Genomic DNA, 17,500 nt, shown 5'->3' on the forward strand with positions numbered 1-17,500 from the left:
AAACTTCATTGTTCAGACAGTAAGTGGCCGGCCTGGCCTGCACGCAATACTCACGAAGAAATAAATATCTTGTATTCATTAGGTGATTCTTCCTAAAAGTATTGTGAATGATTTGGTGCATGTTTTTTGACCAGTGAACGCAATTTTTAAAGTGTTCCTTTGTCATGGGGAAATTTGTCCATGATGATCTTGTTGGTAGTTCTGATTGAGAATGAGAGGGAAGACTGCAGCGCCTCCTAAACACGAGTATTAAGAATTGTAGTAGTAGCGCGTTAGGATGAGGAAGCTTGATCGGATGCATGTTGTGTTCTTCAGCGGTCCCAACACGAGTGTGTGCGAGTGTTGCTGCAGCACCCGTCCCACTCCCTCTCCCGCGCCGGTGTGCGCCCGCCCTACCTGCCGCCTACCCTCAAGGCCATGGTCAATCTATACCGAAACAACAACCAGGTGAGGCGTCTGTATGGCCTAGCTGTGTTTGCTTGTCCACCCCTGCACCTCACCACCACCAGCACCACCACCACCAACACTACTATCATCAGCAACTTTTCCTTAATATCCATTACATTTTAAATTCACCTTCAGCTTCACCTTCCACGTCCGTTCCAGGTAAGTTCTTCCTTGCATTAAACGCTGCGCCGCCCACCACTCACACTAGACAAGAGGACACTGCTTGGTTTGAACCGTCTCCCCTATGGCCTCCTTCCGGTCACTTCCACAATCTTGAGACAAGAGGTTTATTATGACTATTGGTGACAGCGAGGGATAGATTTCCTGACTCTTCATGCCATCGAGAAGCGACCGCACACACTTCATCTAAATTGATAACTGTATTCTTTGCTTTCTGCTTAAACATCAAACTGTTTCCTTAAATATCAAACTCTTTCCTTTGAGAAACAGAGGTGGTGGATAAATAGATTTCAGATACGAAATTTATCTATATAGGTTCCATCTTTGAGCACTTACGTGCACGCTGCCGAGGGTGGGCAACAGCACGGTGTCAGGCAGTGTTAGTGGAGCCATGGATTTTTTTATGTTATGGCCTATAGCGCCTATAGACATACTTGAAGAGTATGTATGGGAAGCAATGTTCAGCTTCCACCCATTAGTGGCACAGGCAATTTTATTTATAGTGGTACCCGTATTAGGGCCCATATCACCGAAACAACAACCAGGTGAGGCGTCTGTATGGCCTAGCTGTGTTTGCTTGTCCACCCCTGCACCTCACCACCACCAGCACTACCACCACCAACACTACTATCATCAGCAACTTTTCCTTAATATCCATTACATTTTAAATTCACCTTCAGCTGGTCTTCACCTCTTCATGACTAACAGCTGCCCACCATGCCACCATGGATATATTATAAATGTTAAAGAATGGTTGGCACAAGGGAAAATTAAATCATGGTTCTATAAGGTCCTATAAAATATTCTTAACATAATCAGGCTCGAAAGTGAACATCTTGTGTTTTGCTTACCGTCAGGTGCGTCACGCTCTGGTGCTAAGCGCCCCGCCGCCCTCATTAGTGCTGGACGGAGCCACACGTGCTGGGGATGCCTGTGTCGCAGGAGGCGGTGAGGTGGCGTCTGTTCTGCTCTCTCTTCCACGTCCGTTCCAGGTAAGTTCTTCCTTGCATTAAACGCTGCGCCGCCTACCACTCACACTAGACAAGAGGACACTGCTTGGTTTGAACCGTCTCCCCTATGGCCTCCTTCCGGTCACTTCCACAATCTTGAGACAAGAGGTTTATTATGACTATTGGTGACAGCGAGGGATAGATTTCCTGACTCTTCATGCCATCGAGAAGCGACCGCACACACTTCATCTAAATTGATAACTGTATTCTTTGCTTTCTGCTTAAACATCAAACTGTTTCCTTAAATATCAAACTCTTTCCTTTGAGAAACAGAGGTGGTGGATAAATAGATTTCAGATACGAAATTTATCTATATAGGTTCCATCTTTGAGCACTTAGTGCACGCTGCCGAGGGTGGGCAACAGCACAGTGTCAGGCAGTGTTAGTGGAGCCATGGATTTTTTTATGTTATGGCCTATAGCGCCTATAGACATACTTGAAGAGTATGTATGGGAAGCAATGTTCAGCTTCCACCCATTAGTGGCACAGGCAATTTTATTTATAGTGGTACCCGTATTAGGGCCCATATCACCGCCCAAGAGCATCTTTTGTGTAATCACCTAGAACCTGGGTATCATGGTGACATGTAGGTAACTTTAAACCACTCGACAAATGGAAAAGTTTCAAGGCGGTATGTGGTGGGATTCCAACCTGCGCGTGGACGTCTGCCCGATCCCACGCTCATCACCTTATCTACTACGCGCTTGTTTCAGTGCTTCGCTTAGTTGTGTGCGTGGTAGACTCGAGGAAGGGGATGAAGCAGTCAGTTAATAGATAGATGATACACAGTGCAACATATATACGTTGTTATCGTAGCTATAGTGTGGAAGTGTGTGACGGCTGACGGCTGACGGCTAACGGCTTCAGCACCGTGTGAGGCAGACACTGCTTTATTTAGTCCAAGCTAGACAGAGGTGAGCACCCGCGTTTTGTCCTTCCTCAGGTGGTGCAGCACGTGTTGCGACGAGCCTCCCCAGAGTCCTTAGCCAAGCAGGTGCACACCTTTGCTGACAAGATCCACTCGGGAGAAGAAGGTGCTGTCGTTTTATACATCAGCGGCGAGGTAAGGCTAAGGCTATGTTGTGTTGGATTGTGATGTATCGTGCGCAGTACTGATTTCAAACCACATATACGTATATACGAATGTTGCGGTGACGAGGGAAATGCTTGCTGTTCAATTGTTTTGCATCTCTTGCTAGTCATTCTCGTTGACTCAGTGTTGGGTATTCATCTTTCATTGTAATCCCGCAAATAATCAGAGACTTCTTTGACATTCTAGATGTAGAGTGTATTAATAATTGTGAGCATCCCCCTCGGGTGTTTGAATGTGTTAGGTATACTGCCTTGGATTATTGCCGAGGCTTGCAGGTTACATTTGTCTCCCGGTGAGGCTCATTGCTCCCTGAGGCGGAGAGATAGAGATGTAGAGGGTGTGTCATGGCGTTGGAACAAAACTGTCACCAAACTCTTGCTTGTCACCGCTAGATCCTGGTGACTCCGGAAGGTCCCGCCCTGTGCCTCCCTTCAGCTCAGCCCGCGCCCACCAATGTTCTCCTCTCCTCTCTGGTGAACGCCCTCGCCGCCGTGCCCACACTGGTGCTGTTGCTGGACGCTGTGGCAGTCAGGGTCGATGAGGCGGCCTCTCAGAGTGCTCGTTCTAATCCCCACGCCCACATCCTGCCACCGCTGCTTCATCCGAACATGGCGGCGGTGGGCGGAGCCTCAACGGAACGGCTGCAGGTGAGTAGGGTGATGATGGAGTGGCGTGGGGAGTAGGAAATGGGTAGAAGTGGCGAAAAGAACGGAAAAGAGCACGGAAGGCGACGGGAAACTAATGGCGGGTGTCTGGCGTTGCAGGTGGTTGGCTCTCGGTGCTCTGCCTTCAGTGCTGAGCTGGCCAGGGAAATCCTTCACGGCGTCACGATGCAGCAGCTACACCAAAGAACCAATCAGCAACTGACCGCGGCTCTTCGTACTAATGCTTCTAGCCCCTCGCCGCCTGTTACACTGTTCTCTAATCTATCACAGGACTGGCTCTTCTGAAGTTCCTGACAGCCTCTGAACTCTCCCTGGATAGCGAAATTCCCAACCACTTACTCAAAGTCACTCTTGTGTTGCTCCACGCTTGTCGGTGCTGGGCGCGGTAACAGTCCCATAGTGGCGGCCTCGGGACGACAGAGTGGCATCGCACCAAGCGCTCACCACAGGAAGGGAAACTATTGCCAAAATATTTCAGAAGGGATTTGTACCTTCTCTTGAAAGTGCTCACATCCCAGATACCGAAAAGATATTTTACTAGTGTGAGCAAGTGCACCTCAAGGGACATTTCAGAATGATTTTGTGTTACCTATCTATCTATCTATCTGTGTCTCTCTGTGTGTCAATATCAAACTCCTGTTCTTATGAACGGGATCGGTGTAGTAAGATTTTACAGGGAACCAACTACCAGCCTCGCAGATTGCGGGGCGTGTGACCACAGCAAGCCTGCCTGACAGGGATTACTGCTGGAACTATTGTCGCAACACTTGGCGCTCATTGGTCGGTTAATCGGAGATACCTCAAGGTCCCAAAAACAGAGCTAACAGTTTTCACACCAGCTGTCCCTCACGCCACCCCTGCCACATCCACGGACACTTACTGTCATTGTTATCATTATCACTAAGCACTGTCCTGGTAGTTCATGTTCCTGACTTACAACTGAGGAAACTTTAGCTGGATTCCTTATAAGTTGATCAAAATAATTCATACTATTCCCCTTCTGCTGTAGCCCTTCTTCGCAGGAGCCTGGTGGAAGTTAGATACGAGACCTCGCTTGCTGGCAAAAGAGTAAGCCCAACAATTCTGCATTCAATGTGTGTGTGTGTGTGTGTGTGTGTGTGTGTGTGTGTGGTTCTGTGGGTGCAGAAGGCCGCAGCTGTAGTCCTATGTTGTGGCTGCGTGTGCAAAGTGTGTGTAGTGTGAGTGGGGTCTGTACCACAAGAGGTCGGATAGATAAGGTCCTCGCCACGCCGCTATAATATGTCCAAACAAGTATTGTACGCAAGATTGTAACTGTTATTTTTTATAATGATTATTTTGTTTCCTTTGTCATCGATTTTTATAGAATTGAAAATATACTATAAAATGCCATAATAAAGACAGCTGAAAGGAAAACTTTCTTTGCCGGGGGAAAAAAAGGTGCTAGGGTGGGTGAGGGCAGGAGTCTTGGCCGGGTTGTCCTTTTTAATAATGAAACAGAGTATGGTAGTATTTCTCCCTCAAACTGCCAGCAATTTATCAACTGAACTGGAGGCGTCATTGAAGGTCTTGACGCTAACATCTCACCAAAAGTGCTAAATGACTAAGTACTTGGGTACAAAACACAATGAATAACTAGTTACATACATTATTCCAAACATACACACACACACACACACACACACACACACACACACACACACACACATGCACATTTCGAAGGGCTATAAAACAAATCAATAGCAGCTGAACACCATTTTTCACAGATAAGTTTCACAGCGTGCAGATCACTGCCTTGCAATTGACACATAAAACACGGAATATTTTCCCGAACGCTGCTAATTAATGTGGCTCATCAAATACTGCGAGACTTTCATACAGCAGACAGTTGACCAGCCATTTCATTCAAGCATCAGTTGCACGTGAGTTAAGCTTATCGCCTACAAAAGTACACCCCACGTATCATTAAAAGATTTATAGGTAGAATTGCAAGATTAGTCATTTTCCTGAGCGATAACCACCTTCTGGGAAGATTGGTGCAGCTTCCTCCGATAGTAGCGTATAACCACTGCTGCCAGCTAGCCACCAGTACCCACACAGGTCACGGAGACGATCGACACCTCACCTCCAGGCTCCCTTCTGCCAGGCTTCCGTCTGTGCTGGTTGGTTGAGATGACATTAATGATAATAACAACTAATACAGGGACTGCCAAGTGTAGGCCTGACAGCCTCCTGCAGCTTCCCTCTTTTCTTATGTTCATATATAATGGTAATAATGATAATGATAAATCTACGTATATATTACGCCAATATGCTCTACAATGGGTATAGCTGAGACGAGGCACACACATAGAGAGAGAGAGAGAGTGGCGATAACAACAGGTCACTGGCGGACGTTTTCACACACACACACACACACACACACCTTGAGGATGTTTCGTGGTGTGCGTGTCATGCGTGGTGTGCGCTGGAGATCGCCTCTTGGGTGAAGGCAGGATTGTGGTACGCGAGGCGCTGTTCTGAGGAGAAAACAAACTGTCAGGAAGCTGACTGTTCGAAGCTAAGAAGTTCAAACCAGAGATTGAACTGAAAGCATGATAATAATCATTGGTTGTTACTCATAACATAAACTAGTTATTTCCTGTCATGTCTCTCTCTTTATCTTTTTGTTCTTCTTCGTTATGGAAAGAAAAGTAATGAAAGGATGCACTAATGTTCCCACGCCACTACAACCTTTTTGTGGTCGCGGCTCTCTCGGAGTTCTGTGCCGTCGGTTTTTTGTCCTCTCTATCTGTGGCTCCTCCATGTAGGCCAAGATGCTCTTGTACAGATACAGGTATTGCTCCTGTCGGGCCCATAAAACAGGTTAGAACAACGTTTGATATGAAAGGGAATGGTTTCAGATACCACTCACTGAGTTCAAAACTTACAGTTGATGTCACTTGATCACTGTATTGCCAATATATATATATATATATATATATATATATATATATATATATATATATATATATATATATATATATATATATATATATATATATATATATATATATATATATATATATATATATATATATATATATATATATATATATATATATATATATATATATATATATATATATATATATATATATATATATATATATATATATATATATATATATATATATATATATATATATATATATATATATATATATATATATATATATATATATATATATATATATATATATATATATATATATATATATACCGGGGTCTGCACCATGCAAAAGCGACACTCCCTCATGGCCAGTACTGTCTGGCGCACGTTCACACTGTCCCGCTGCCCCGCGTCCACTGTGTCCATCAGGTTCCACAACCCGATAAAGGTGCCAGTGCGACCAACGCCGGCGCTGGACAAGAAAAATCACTAATAACTTTTCTATCTTTTTTTATCTATTTATACCATGTGGGCTTTTCACGGGAATTTATGGGCTAAAGGGGATACTTTTGGGGTACCTCCTATCTCAAAGTCTAGGAAACCGTTGCCCCGAGTGAGGAAGCCCAACCTACACTCGGACCGTGGACAGGATTCGAACCCGTGCGCTTGTAGACCCCTCGGACCCCAAAGCGCGCATGGTTCCACTGTACCACGGCGGCCCCTTAATATATTATACTATGGAATACTTAGTAAGCTATCATAAATGTATACTGTATTCGTACCTATCTCTCAAAACAAACCTATTAGCTTATAGACACAGACTTCACTGGCAGCCTTTTGTCCTTCTCTGTTGAGTTACTCTCTCTTTCTTTGCATATTAAATGTTACATGAATCTGACTATACACCTATAGCTGTCATGCTAGGAGGTGCTGCCGTACACTTTGCTCTTCCCTCACCGGCAGTGGACCACGTGGGGACCGCACTCTGGGTTTACCAAGTCCCGGAGTTCGCAGATAAAGTCCAGAAGGTAAAGTTCATGATTGGGCACCCCAAAGTCCAGCCAGGTGGTAAGCTGGTACTGTCTTACTGGTCGTTGCTCTTTTCCCTGTTCAAGAAGGGAAGGAAGCTCCGTTATCATTTGATAGACGCTGTAACATTTACTTGCTGTCTGTCACAATGGACTGCCGCTGCTGGTGCTATCAGTCACGCGTGAGACATCAAACATGATGATAAGAAGCACATACAGCAAGAAGCCAGTGCACCACGTACCTTCTCAAGTAGAAACTCACGCACTCGCAGGCCGCCTTTACTGGTCTCGCTACGTGTTGTGACGGTAAGGTCCCCCACGGTGACGACTGGCCCTTCCAGGGTGGGCCAGTACACGGCACACACCTCCTGCTGGCCAAGGCCACGATTCAGAACACACTTTTGTTGATACTTTGATTATACGTAACTTAAATAAACAAGAAAGTTGGAGAATCGTTAGAGAATAGCATTCTCCTGGATTCTGAACACTCACCCGTCCTCGCTCCCGAGAGTTGGTAAGCATGACCACCACGCGAGAGTCATGCTGCCACACCAGCCGCCACATGTCCCCTACCGTGCCCTCCAGCGGCGCCTGGCACGCAATAAAACGGTTCCGTCCCCAGACATCCTGCAGAGAGTGTAGGTTCACTGTGTGTGTGTGTGTTTGTGTGTGTGTGTGTGTGTGTGTGTGTGTGTGTGTGTGTGTGTGTGTGTGTGTGTGTGTGTGTGTTCGTGTGTGTGTGTGTGTGTGTGTGTGTTCGGTATAGATGCATCGAAATCACAGAAGGCAAGTTTTGACAGGCCTGCTCACCTCATTAGTACCAAGTTTGTACACTCATCTGCCTTTCTTTGTAAACGTTTCTAGAAATATTATTAAAAATTTCATAAAGGTAAATGCTTGTTGGCATTAACAATAAAATATGGTGTTGAATTTAGGTACATCCTAATGTACAAATCAATGAGTTGATTGCCCATTGAGCCAGAAGTCTACGGGGAATGTTTGGCATATTTCATTTACTCCATGGGAATGCTCGCCGCATTTCCTACTTTCTGTGGTATTAGAGGATGAATACTTTGGTCTGAATATCTTCTGTTACGTTTGTCTCTCTCAAAAATCTGTATTCATATTTTTCCTGTCATTAACTAAAACAGATAATATGACTTTTTTTAGGCGGTTCGTTTGTTCGAATTTTTGTGTGATGTTTGAGAGTTATGTGATTTGATTTTAATTATCAAATTACTGAAGTGATTGTTTTAAGTTATGAGTCTCATCTTTTAGAATTCTATTTCTTAATATACGAATGTAATGTTGGTTGCCAAATAATTTTGAATGCCGCTATACCAGAAAGACACTTATTCAGTCAATCAATCTCTTGCTCCTTCTTTGTGACCAAGATTGTGGCCAACTTGACTAACTTGTGAAGATGCTCTTACTGTTACTGGTCATGAGGAGGCGGTAGCGTAATGGATAAGGTGGTGAGCTTGGGATCGGGCAGACGTCCATGCGTAGGTTCAAATCCCACCATATGCCACCTTGAAACTGTCATTTGTCGAGTGGTTTAAAGTTAACTACATGTCACTATGATACCCATGTTCTAGGTGGAGGTGTAATTGCCTTACACCAAAGATGCGCTTGGGTGATTATATGGGCCCTAATATGGGTACCACTATAAATAAAATTTTCTGCGCCGCTAATGGGTGGAAGCTGGAGAGCTCATCCCATACTCTTCAAGTATACCTACAGGCGCTATATGGCATAACATAAAAAAAAAAAAAAGTCAGTGCGCCCAGAACCTCATCATGGTCGCTGACCTTGATATAGTTGGCGTTGATGTAATCTGAGTCAGCTTCTCCCGCCTCGGAGAAAAGAATGACTCGACTGTGGTCAACTGTTGAAGAGAAAGCATAGAACTGTTCACTTCTTGTCAGCCTGATAGCATACACACACACACACACACACACACACACACACACACACACACACACACACACACACACACACACACACACACACACACACACACACACACACACACACACACACACACACACACACACACACACACACACACACACACACACAATGGATTGAGTTTCTTGAAGACAACAAATTATTATCAAATAGCCAATTTGGTTTTAGAAAAGGTCGGTCGTGTGTAACAAGTTTATTGAGTTTCTACTCTAGAATAGTTGATAAAGTACAAGAGAGAGAGAGAGGGATAGATTGACTGTATTTATTTAGATTTAAAAAAAGCGTTTGATAAAGTGCCACATGAAAGATTACTATGGAAGTTAGAGGAGAAGGGTGGCTTAAAAGGAAGCACATTGAGATGGATAGAAAATTACTTGAGGGGGAGAGAAATAAGGACGTTTAGTTAAAGATATGAAGTCCAAGTGGAGAGCAGTAGACAGCGGAGTGCCACAGGGGTCAGTATTGGCGCCAATAATTTTTCTCGTATATATAAACGACATGCCAGAGGGAGTGAACAGCTACATAAATCTGTTTGTGGACGATGCGAAACTGTGCAGAGTCATAAAACAAAAGGACGATTGTGAAATACTGCAGGAAGACTTAAACAAGATCTGGAAATGGAGTAAAAAATGGGAGATGGAATTCAATGTGGACAAAAGCCATGTCATGGAAATGGGAAAAAGTGAAAGACGACCAGTGGGAATCTATAAGATGGGAGATGGAGTAGAACTAGAAAAAGTAAAAAAGGAAAAGGACTTGGGAGTGACGATGGAAGAAAACAATCAACCGGTAAGCCATATTGATAGAATTTTCAGAGAGACATATAATTTGCTAAGGAATATTGGATTAGCATTTCACTATATGGACAAAGAAATGATGAAGAAATTGATAAGTACTAAAATAAGACCTAGATTGGAATATGCAGGAGTTGTGTGGACCCCCATAAAAGAAACACATAAGGAAATTGGAGAGACTACAAAAATGGCTACAAGAATGGTTCCAGAATTTAAAGGGATGACATATGAGGAGAGACTAAAAGCTATGGATCTACCAACCCTGGAACAGAGAAGAGAGAGGGATCTGATACAAGTTTATAAATTGATTAACGGAATGGATCAAGTGGATAATGAGAAACTAATCCTGAGAGAAGAATATGACATTAGAAGCACAAGATCGCATAGTAAGAAACTGAGGAAGGAAGATGTCTGAGAGATGTTAAAATATAGTTTCCCGCAAAGATGTGTTGAGACTTGGAACAGTTTGAGTGAGGAAGTGGTGTCAGCAACGAGTGTGCATAGTTTTAAAGAGAAATTGGATAAGTGTAGATATGGAGACGGGGCCACACGAGCATAAAGCCCAGGCCCTGTAAAACTACAACTAGGTAAATACACACACACACACACACACACACACACACACACACACACACACACACACACACACACACGTAGCTCAGTGGTTAGAGCGCTGGCTTCACAAGCCAGAGGACCGGGGTTCGATTCCCCAGCCGGGTGGAGATATTTGGGTGTGTCTCCTTTCACGTGTAGCCCCTGTTCACCTAGCAGTGAGTAGGTACGGGATGTAAATCGAGGAGTTGTGACCTTGTTGTCCCGGTGTGTGGTGTCTGCCTGGTCTCAGGCCTATCCGAAGATCGGAAATAATGAGCTCTGAGCTCGTTCCGTAGGGTAACGTCTGGCTGTCTCGTCAGAGACCGCAGCAGATCAAACAGTGAAACACACACACACACACATACACACCGCGTAGTGTAGTGGTTAGCACGCTCGAATCACAATCGAGAGGGCCGGGTTCGAATCCCAGTAAGCGGCGAGGCAAATGAGCAAGTCTCTTAATGTGTAGCCCCCTGTTCACCTAGCAGTAAATAGGTACGGGATGTAACTCGAGGGGTTGTGGTCTCGCTTTCCCGGTGTGTGGAGTGTGTTACGTGGTCTCAGTCCTACCCGAAGATCGGTCTATGAGCTCTGAGCTCGCTCCGTATGGGAAGACTGGCTGGGTGACCAGCAGGCGACCAAGGTGAATCACACACACACAAGAATTTTTAGCCTATACTCATAAACTTGATCTGAAGGATGCAGCCTCTTCCAATTATTCACAAAAACATTAGCTGTTTATCTCTAGGTCTGTAATTCTGATCTTAATTTTTTTTTTTCTGTTCTTTTATCAAGTTTGACAAGACAACAGGAAAATACCACAACAAAAGCGAGCGTGGGGGGGTGTCCACCGTCAAACTATGAGTAACTGTGCCTGGGAACTTACATGGCAGTATATTACGGAAGCGATTCTTGTATTTGTTATGGTCCTGCGAGGCTACCACTGTGGGATGTTTGCTGCTACTCTGTTGCACCTGCTCGAACTCTTCCTCTAAACGCCGCTGGGTGTCCTCCTCCAGAACCTGTCACCCATCATGGAACAAGAAAGGGAAAAAGCGATACTGAGAAACCAAGAAAGATAAACTCTAGCTGATAGGGAATTTAGAAGTAAAAGAGTAAAATCCTGAAGATAATGGTACAACTGATGGAATAAATGAAAGTATGACGAATATCTCTTATAGATAATGAAAAGGTATGACGAAATACATCTAGAGAGAGAGAGAGAGAGAGATGGATGGGGGCATACTTACTTCTATGTAGCGAAGGTCTTCCACCCTCACCGTCCCTTCAGCCGCTTTGGAGGTGAGAGAGAGGGAGTGTCCCAGACCAGACTGCCTGACGGAGGAGAAAACCCTAACGAAGAGAAAGAGGAGGAAGAACTCATGATTTAATAATAGTGAGAGCAGCAGCAGCAGCAGCAGCAACAGTAGTAATAGTAGTAGTAGTAGTAGCAGTAGTAGTAGTAGTAGTAGTAGTAGTAGTAGTAGTAGTAGTAGTAGTAGTAGTAGTAGCAGCAGTAGTTTTGGTAGTAGTGGTAGTAGTAGTTACTAAATATCTCCTTTAGTTAAATTTTATTACGAAGGAGGAATATATGACACTGGAACAAATCTCACATTACCTAGGTCGAGGCTGAGATATCTTCAGCTTGTACCTCAAACAGTAGATGGCAACACCTGCCACCGCCAGAACCAGTGCCACGCCTGCCACACACAGTCCCACCAATGACGCTAGTGTCCCTGAGCAGGAAGGAGTCCCTGGAGTGTGCAGAGACACTCATTATCTATCGGAAATATTTACTAAATGCCATACTCATGAAATTTGTCGTGAAAGAAGCAGAGGAAACTAATCTTTAAAGGAAATGTTTGAGTTCCTCAAAAAAAAAAAAAAATGTATGTCTACGTATGTCTATGAATGGGTAAAACCTCTAGAAAGATGAGAGCCACCGAATTCCTTTCAAAAAGACACATGATATATCTGAAGAGGATGTAGTTACAAGTTAATGATTACGAAAAAAAATAAAAAAAATAAATAAAAAATAAATAAAATAAATAAATAAATAAATAAATAAATAAATAAATATATATATATATATATATATATATATATATATATATATATATATATATATATATATATATATATATATATATATATATATATATATATATATATATATATATATATATATATATATATATATATATATATATATATATATATATATATATATATATATATATATATATATATATATATATATATATATATATATATATATATATATATATATATATATATATATATATATATATATATATATATATATATATATATATATATATATATATATATATATATATGCCATGTCAAATTGCAATTCTTTATACATATGTGTTTTCGTCTGGTTCATTCACAGAAAAATGAAAGGAAAATAAGCATAATATTTCGTAGTCAAAATCATGAAAAAGAACGAGGAGTTGGTATCAGTATCCGCCACACAAGCCTATTATGCTCACCTGCTCTTGCCGTGGTGCCGTTCACTCGTACCGCACTGGACCCCTTTATCTCCAGCACAGAGGCGCTCACGCCCACACTATAGGTGGTAGAGGACTGCAGGCCAATGAGGCTGACCTGCACAGTGGCTGGAAAGGTTTCATTACCGACAAGGTCTCCAGAAGCAGCCAGCCACCAGATGACCGTGTTTGACGTGACATGGCAATTACCTCGTACCTTGGCTTGCGTCCAAGTTACGTTTAGACAGTGCGGCTGACTCTCGACCTGACTCGCTGAGACTTCAGTGGGACTGCCCGGGACTGAGGGAGATGCAGGTGTGTGTGTGTGTGTGTGTGTGTGTGTGTGTGTGTGTGTGTGTAGCTGTAACTAATGAAATAGTCGTATATCTAAGGTTACAACGTATATAACTAGTATACAAGTATAGTTATAGTTATGATGGTAGTGGAAGGACAGACACACCCACCTTCTATCTCCGTGGTAGCTTTGGCTGGACCGCCAGTCTGGCCGCTGCCTGCAGCAGTGGCAGCCGAGACAGTGATGGTATAGTTAGTGCATGGCTGCAAGCTGGAGATGACGACGGAAGTGGTGTTACCATCAACATCAAGAGTGTCTGCGTGGCGTGTGACCGCGTGTGTCCAAATGACAGTGTAGCTGATCACCACACCGTTGGGCTCCACCGGCGGTTCCCAACCCACCCACAGGGCTTCCGCTCCCTCGGCTTTGGCTGTCACATTGACAGGCCGACCTGGCACTGTAATGTGTACACACACACACACTGGCTATAGAGGTACAGAGGTGTTGCTACTTTCTCACAACATAACTCCGTTCTTCCCTAACATCTCACATAAATGCTAAACTAATCTCGTCACAGAAAAATACAAGGAATTGATTTCCAAAGTGCAGTTACCAGATGTCACACTACGAAGCAAAGTTTTCACTCACCGCTTTCTTTGGTTGTCGTGTTGACACCACACACAGGATAGTTAGGGCCATTGCTCACACAGGTGGCCACACATACGTTATAGGTGGTGAAGGCGTCCAGACCTGCTATGGTGTACTGGAGGTCAGTGGTGAAGGCCTCATCCACCCTGACGTCACCCAAACGTGCCCACGTGACGCTGAAGTTAGTGGAGTAGTTGGGAAAGTCGTCCTGCGTCGTCCAGAATACGTCAAGGAGGGATGATTCGTTCATCACGGCGTCGACAACCACCGACGACACGTTAGTCGCTACGGGAAATGAAATTAATTCCTTAAATGATTATCATCGTCGATGTATTCTCCAGTCCTCTCTATTAAATATATATATATATATATATATATATATATATATATATATATATATATATATATATATATATATATATATATATATATATATATATATATATATATATATATATATATATATATATATATATATATATATATATATATATATATATATATATATATATATATATATATATATATATATATATATATATATATATATATATATATATATATATATATATATATATATATATATATATATATATATATATATATATATATATATATAGAGAGAGAGAGAGAGAGAGAGAGAGAGAGAGAGAGAGAGAGAGAGAGAGAGAGAGAGAGAGAGAGAGAGAGAGAGAGAGAGAGAGAGAGAGAGAGAGAGAGAGAGAGAGAGAGAGAGAGAGAGAGAGAGAAAGGGGGGGGGGTGAAGGGACGTATCCTTAAACGCCAAAATGTTTTTCAAACCACACAGAGTTTATAATTCATATTGTAAAGATTTTTCTCCCTGATGCTGCAGAATGGTTGCTAAACTATCATTAGATTCGTGAAAGCTTTCTTGAAAACTCTGAACAACTTTTAGAGCTTGTGAAAAGTAATTCAAATAACTCAGTGAGTGATCAGTATTGTGACCCAGAGTATACAGCAACTGTTAACAAAGGTAATGCCGCGAGCCTCGAGATTACGAGGATGTGGTGTATGGAATGTAACATCAGTCCTTTGTAATTGAATTTAAACAGGAACATACTCATATCCCCTTTTACTCTCAATCTTAGTGTGAGAGTAACATAATGATAACAAGCGGAACAAAAAGATATTTATCTGCCTCGGAAACACGCAAGTAAAAAAGTGACAAATTTCCGAGCAGCGTGAATGTTAATCCCCATGTTGAATTGCATTTTCATAATAGCAATAATAAAGATGAGAGATATACATCTTTACCATGCCTCCATACCTCAATATAGTAAGGATTTTAGAGAAGTACGGAGACACGATCTTCTTACCATTTGCCTACTTTTTTTCTTCTTTTTTTTTCAATAAATAAAGCAACTCTTTTATTCTCACCTTCTTTGTTGTGAACGTCGACGTTCTGAAAAATGGGAAAACGAAAATATGAGCGACTAACATTAATGCACACACACACACACACACACACACACACACACACACACACACACACACCACGTAGTGTAGTGGTTAGCGTGGTCGACTCACAATCGAGAGGGCCGGGTTCGAGTCCCGGGAAGCGGCGAGGCAATTGGGCAAGCCTCTTAATGTGTGGCCCCTGTTCACCTAGCAGTAAATAGGTACAGGATGTAACTCGAGGGATTGTGGCCTCGCATTCCCGGTGTGTGTTGTGTGTGATGTGGTCTCAGTCCTACCCGAAGATCGGTCTATGAGCTCTGAGCCCGCTCCGTAATGGGAAAGACTGGTTGGGTGACCAGCAGGCGACCAAGATGAATTACACACACACACACACACACACACACACACACACACACACACGAGCTTTGAGCTCTTTCCGTAGGGGAAAGTCTGGTTGGATGACCAGCAAACGACCGTGGTGAATAACACACACACACACACACACACACACACACACACACACACACACACACACACACACACACTCACTTTCTCGCATATGGTCTCAGTCCTACCCGAAGATGGGTTAGTACAAGCTCTGAGCTCTTTCTGTAGGGGAAAGGTTGGCTGGGTGACCAGCAGATGACCGCGGTGAATAACACTAACCTGCTGAGTCACAGACAGCGTTTCTTGCGCCACCACTACCACCATCAGCAGTAGAAGAACGACATCACACAGCCCAGCCGCTGCCCACATCACTTCAGGTCACTACACCAACCACTGTGACTCCACCACTACCACTACCACCACCACCACCACCACCAGCACCGCTGTCTCACCCTCTGTGCTTATCTGCACCACCGATAACACCCTGATAGACCTCCATATCTGATAATGGTCATCGCTGATATCTTATTCAATGCCTTATCTTGACACCTGCTTTACAGAGCGCAATTTGTCATGATAAGTGTTTCTGTCACAAATATTTTTATTGTTTTTCTACTTGATCTTCACACGTCGCTGACTATTCTGAGTCTCACCTTGAGTGACGCCACCTTACCAGATGATGGCCTAAATTTTCCTCGGCGTGCCAATCTACTTGATATTAAGTTTTGACTAGTGCACATGCAAACACACACACACACACACACACACACACACACACAGGAAACAACAAGGAAGATCAGAAGAGGAGAAGAAAGAGTTTTCTGGAGAATCTTGGATATGAGACTGAGGAAGTGGTTCATAACCCAGAAAAGTACAGCAAGAAAGGACTAAAGAAACTTACGTATGAGCGGAATGTAATGTATTCCAACATAAATGGAGTGATATCGGGATTTTAGAACTCAACGATTACTTGAGGACAAGAACCCAGATATTGTGGGTCTTACTGAAACAAAACTGAGAGAGGAGAAGACCTGATGATGGTTGGAGAAGGAAATATAATGTTTGGAAAAGAAATAGAGTAGGTAAGATGGGAGGAGGAGTGATGTTGCTGGTTAAAAAGATATAAAGGTGGATCAAGTGAAAGAAGGTATGGGAAAGGCAGAAGTGCTAAAGATCAGAGCAGAAACTAATGAAGGAAAAAGAGGCACTACATAGTGGTGTACGTACCACCTAAGACAAATGCATGGTCAGTACAGGAATATGAAGAAATGATAAGTGATACAGGAACATGTCTGAGAAAGATATGCATTTTTCGCTACTACTACTACTACTACTACTACTACTACAATTATTCTTCCTTCGTCTCTTTTCTATCCCTTCTTTTCTTCCTTTTACCTTATCTCTTCCTCCTCTATTTCCTTTTTCTTATTTCTCCTCCTCCTCTCTCTCCTTCTCCTACTACTACTACTACTACTACTACTACTACTACTACTACTACTACTACTACTACTACTACTACTACTACTACTACTACTATTACTACTA

The 17,500-nt window shown here is 42.9% G+C and overlaps 2 protein-coding genes across 7 annotated transcripts in view; one reads left to right on the plus strand and one right to left on the minus strand.

Annotated features, from left to right (window-relative positions):
- The window catches only part of LOC123498971 (serine/threonine-protein phosphatase 6 regulatory ankyrin repeat subunit B-like), a 16,082-nt gene extending 11,381 nt beyond the window's left edge, over positions 1-4,701 (plus strand). The window contains 5 exon segments of the mRNA XM_045246591.1: positions 316-447; positions 1,485-1,619; positions 2,581-2,700; positions 3,123-3,377; positions 3,495-4,701. Coding sequence (XP_045102526.1) covers positions 316-447; positions 1,485-1,619; positions 2,581-2,700; positions 3,123-3,377; positions 3,495-3,680 — 828 coding nt within the window. The 3' untranslated portion in view covers positions 3,681-4,701.
- A 413-nt stretch (positions 4,702-5,114) lies between these two features.
- LOC123498972 (receptor-type tyrosine-protein phosphatase S-like) lies at positions 5,115-16,384 on the minus strand. Of its 6 annotated transcripts, none has more exons than XM_045246596.1 (16): positions 16,235-16,384; positions 15,548-15,572; positions 14,150-14,434; positions 13,671-13,958; positions 13,210-13,506; positions 12,312-12,447; positions 11,944-12,046; positions 11,580-11,715; positions 9,146-9,222; positions 7,827-7,961; positions 7,577-7,705; positions 7,264-7,412; positions 6,649-6,778; positions 6,108-6,219; positions 5,800-5,893; positions 5,115-5,533 (listed from the first exon to the last, which is right to left on the minus strand). In XM_045246596.1, exons 1-15 carry the CDS (start codon positions 16,322-16,324, stop codon positions 5,826-5,828), a joined length of 2,160 nt encoding a protein of 719 aa, XP_045102531.1. In that variant the 5' UTR covers positions 16,325-16,384; the 3' UTR covers positions 5,115-5,533; positions 5,800-5,825. The 6 variants fall into 6 exon arrangements, with proteins under 6 accessions (XP_045102531.1, XP_045102532.1, XP_045102528.1 ...); XM_045246597.1 differs by having other exon boundaries at positions 6,637-6,778; positions 12,345-12,447; positions 16,235-16,383; XM_045246593.1 differs by having other exon boundaries at positions 5,115-5,528; positions 6,637-6,778; positions 16,235-16,383.
- Between the last annotated feature and the right edge of the window lie 1,116 nt (positions 16,385-17,500).

This window comes from Portunus trituberculatus, chromosome 48 (genome assembly GCF_017591435.1).
Source record: "Portunus trituberculatus isolate SZX2019 chromosome 48, ASM1759143v1, whole genome shotgun sequence".
NCBI classification, from domain to species: domain Eukaryota; kingdom Metazoa; phylum Arthropoda; class Malacostraca; order Decapoda; family Portunidae; genus Portunus; species Portunus trituberculatus.